This window comes from Akebia trifoliata, chromosome 14 (assembly GCF_017979445.1).
Source record: "Akebia trifoliata isolate Shusen 1 chromosome 14, ASM1797944v1, whole genome shotgun sequence".
Lineage (NCBI taxonomy): Eukaryota > Viridiplantae > Streptophyta > Magnoliopsida > Ranunculales > Lardizabalaceae > Akebia > Akebia trifoliata.
In genome coordinates, this window is record NC_141388.1 from 12,067,188 (window position 1) to 12,071,085 (window position 3,898).

At 32.7% G+C, this 3,898-nt stretch overlaps 1 protein-coding gene across 1 annotated transcript in view; it reads left to right on the plus strand.

The window, feature by feature from the left end:
- The first annotated feature begins 3,673 nt into the window (after nucleotides 1–3,673).
- Nucleotides 3,674–3,898, plus strand: part of LOC147386293 (selT-like protein) — a 6,133-nt gene continuing 5,908 nt past the window's right edge. Inside the window, exon 1 of the mRNA XM_086423967.1 lies at nucleotides 3,674–3,897. Within this exon, the coding sequence (XP_086280093.1) occupies nucleotides 3,733–3,897 (165 nt within the window). The 5' untranslated portion in view covers nucleotides 3,674–3,732. The remainder of the gene's footprint in view (nucleotide 3,898) is intronic.

Sequence of the window (3,898 nt, forward strand, 5' to 3'; positions counted from 1 at the left end):
GCAACCTCCAAATCCATCATTGAGAGAATATTTAAACAAATCATACTTAATCAAAGCCCACATTAATAATATCCAATTGTCCACATTAAAAATATTTGTATATTAGTATATAGACATCGATTTGGGTTGAGCCTGGTTGCTCAATCCCTCAACCCGAGCTCAATCCGAATTGAGGTCGGGTTGACATATTAGAACCCAGGCTCACCCCTCAATCGGGTTAAACCCAGGTTGAGTTTGGACCAGCCCGCCCAAGTTGCAGCCCTATTTGTTATGTATGTTAAACACAGCTCTAAATTCCGCCTATGCCGTTGTGCAAATCCACATCTAGATGCCCACTCACGTTTCTTTGTTCATATAAAGGTCCATAGAGATTATCGCCAATGATCAAGCATGCCATGATGGAGTCTACATTGAATCAATTTGTTCGTTCTATATACTATATAGTTATATTATCACTTTCTAAGTAAAAACTATAAGGTTTCGGTCTAGCCTGAATCAATAATGACCCAATTGAGACCCATCCATGTTGAAAATATTACTCCCCACAATATTATCGATCACCTCTTTAAGTCAACAATCAAGAGAAACTCTTCATTTTAAGTTGACATTAAGTTTTGTCAACCTACAATTGATGATCTAAAGCAAGAATATCAAACAATTTTTCAACCAACCATCTACAATTTAATAATTGATATCAAGAATCCCTAACATTAATAAATAACTTGTTGTGAGATGTATAGTATTCTTATTGGGCTTGGACTTCAAGAGGCAAGACAACATCAAAAGGGACCTTTCTCGGTGTGGAGTGGCCTCGACGGGTCGAGGCTTGGAGCAAGATGGAAATGTCCTAGCTCAGTCTACTCGATTGGTCCCACACAGGCCCTCGCGGTGAATTTTTTTTGGGTATATATTGTATTTTCGAGTAAGATTTATTTATATATTTTGCTTTGTGAGGTTCCTTGCAGCTATGGATAAAGAGTTTGTAATCTTTATCATTGAGAGTGGATTTTTCTTCCTCTCCTCTGTGGACGCAATTTACCAGACTATGTAAATCTTGTGTGTTTGTTTTGTTCTTTTATCTTGGAAATTTTCATTGTTGATTTTTTTTTTTTCGACAGATCGAAATTGTCACATTAATGGAGAATGGGAGAAATTCGATGACTCTAAGCAATCGAATTAGGGAACAAAAAAATTTCAACGGCCTTGGGCCGTCGAAATTTGATTTCTAAAATTTTTGGGCTTTGGCCCATCGAATTTTCTTATCAAAATTTTCAGTTTTCATGTAGTATATGATATTACCACACCATTTTCAACTGGTCGAGTGGACTCGAATTGATTCAATTTTGAGGTGGCTGGGTCCCAGAATTTGATGGAACCAACTCATTGAATCAACTCAAAATGCATCATGTATAGTTGGTTGAGTCAGATCGAAAATGCACCTACTCAGATTAGAAACTCAATTGAGTGAAACTATTATTTAATTTTTTTATTTTATTTTATAATATCATTCATAATTTTAATTCATTTTTATTTAACTCATTCAAGTCCACTCACGAGTTGTTAATTTGAGTTAACTCGTTAAACATCTGAGCTGAGCCAAATACACTAATAGAGCCTGAAACCATGATTCTCTCAAGATAAATCACCCACAAATGTGGACTTCTCTGTTTCGGCCTAGAATAGGGGTGCAACAAAGCTTGCGAGTTTGACACTCTATCCGGCCTGATTGTTTTGGGGCCCTAGCCCAGATCAGCCTAGATTCGAATCGATCCGGGTCTATCCCTTAAAAGCCCAGATTGTCCTAGATCAATTCGGTCTGGGCCAAATCTTGGAAGCTCTTCCAAAATAATAGTAATAATAATAAAAAGCCCAAAATAGACCTGATTTAAAAAACTCAAAATTAATTAATTTAAAATATTCTTGAAAAAAAAAAATTGTCTAACTTATTATTTATGGATTTCTAATAAAGATTTATGATATATTTGTTTAATTGCACATTTTATAGATTCTGATTATAATCTACCAAAAAAAAAAAATGTTTTTTTCTTTGCTTGAGACCCCCACAAAAGAATAACTTGGATGTAAGGAATATAAAATTACATTTTTTCAATATCTTTAGATAATATTTTAGTAAATCTGATTTTAGCTAATTAACATAGTTTGCAATACTTTTAATGTAAAATATAGAAAAATTCTCTATGAAAATGTTAAACACCGATGAAATTTCACATAATTAAAATTACAAATGAAAATTCCTTGTCAAAGTTTAATTAATCAATATTTTCTGAGAAAATATAAATTTAAACTATCAACTACCAAACAAAAATTTTCAATAATAATTAATATTAAATAATCATAATATATTGAGAGTCAAAATCATAATTTTATGCATTTATCACATATCGAGAAGAGTGAGTGAGGAGGACGTTGGGAGAGCTTCACATGTACAAAGTGAAAACTTCATTCTCGATTTTGCAAGAATTTTTAAGAAAACGTTTTATTTACAGAACTTCCATAGAAATTATATATAATATTTTTAAAATTTTAATCATATTTTTTTTGGAGAACCATTGGCAGCCTAACTTTTACTTAAATTATTTATCTCAACACTAAAAATTAAAACACACCATTCAAACATTACAAGAGTTTATTACCTCAACATTACAAAGATTATAACACATTTGAAACCTTCAAGAGTTGTTTGCTATTATAATTAAGGGTTGGGATCCGTCGACTCCTAAGAATGATTCATGAAAAAAACACATGATCACAACCCTTTAAAAACAAAATCCGATGATTGAGATATATGAGTATCTTGATAACACAAATCTCGGAGGATACTTATCCTAAGGATAAATCTCAAAATCATTGGATTTTGCATTTAAAGGATTAGGATTATGTGTTTTTTTCATAAGTCATTCTTAAGAGTCAAGGGATCCTGACCCTATAATTAAAGTTCGAATAAAATCCTAAATCCAATGGCTTGGGAATTAGCATCTAGGGGTATTTTTTGGTATAAAAAAATAGAGTGCATTTTCAAGGTGCATTTAATGCACTTTAACGTGTCCTAAGGGCACATGTTAACATAAGTCAACGAACAAATAAAAATCTTGAGAGAGAGAGAGAGAGAGTTTCTATTGGCATTTACTTACTCTCAACTATTGACTTAGCATTTCGTGTGTTAAATATGACGAAATTATGAGTTCAGTATACTTTTCATTTTAATTTCTAAAACATATTTTCAAGTGAGTTCATTGATTGTTATTTTAATTTAAAGTGACGATCTCACTGATAAAAAGTGTCAAACTTGTTGATAATTACCAACAATCTTATTATTAAAAAAGGACATTTGTCTTTAAATTTACGGCAAGATCATCATTTTTTTTTCCCAGTGAGATTGTTTCTTTAAAATCAAGGATATTTGTTCTTTACCAATAAGTTTGTCAATTTTTTATCAGTGAGATCGTCAAATTAGAATACCTATCAGGGACTTCGCTCAAAAATATGTTTTGCCAGTTAAAATGAACAGTATTCTGGAATTGGAATTTTTGCAAAAGTTGGGCACATTTTGGGAACCTATTTTGTTTTTTTAATGTTAATTGGATGTAATAAGTAAAATCTGGGGTGCCATTAGCAGCTATATTTTTTTAAAAAAATAAAATTACATTTTAATTTTTAAGTCTCTCTCTCTCTCTCTCACAGTGTCTCTCTGAGATCAAACTGTAGGATCAAATGGATCGAGTGCAGCTTCTTCTGCTAGGGTTACCACTCTTTCTCCTCTGCTCAGACCTTCTAAACCTCTTCACCCCACCAACTCCCAAGCCTTCTCACCATCACCACCAACAGCAAAACCAACACCAACCCATTCTCCCGAAAACTCTAGATTTCCCCACTCAGG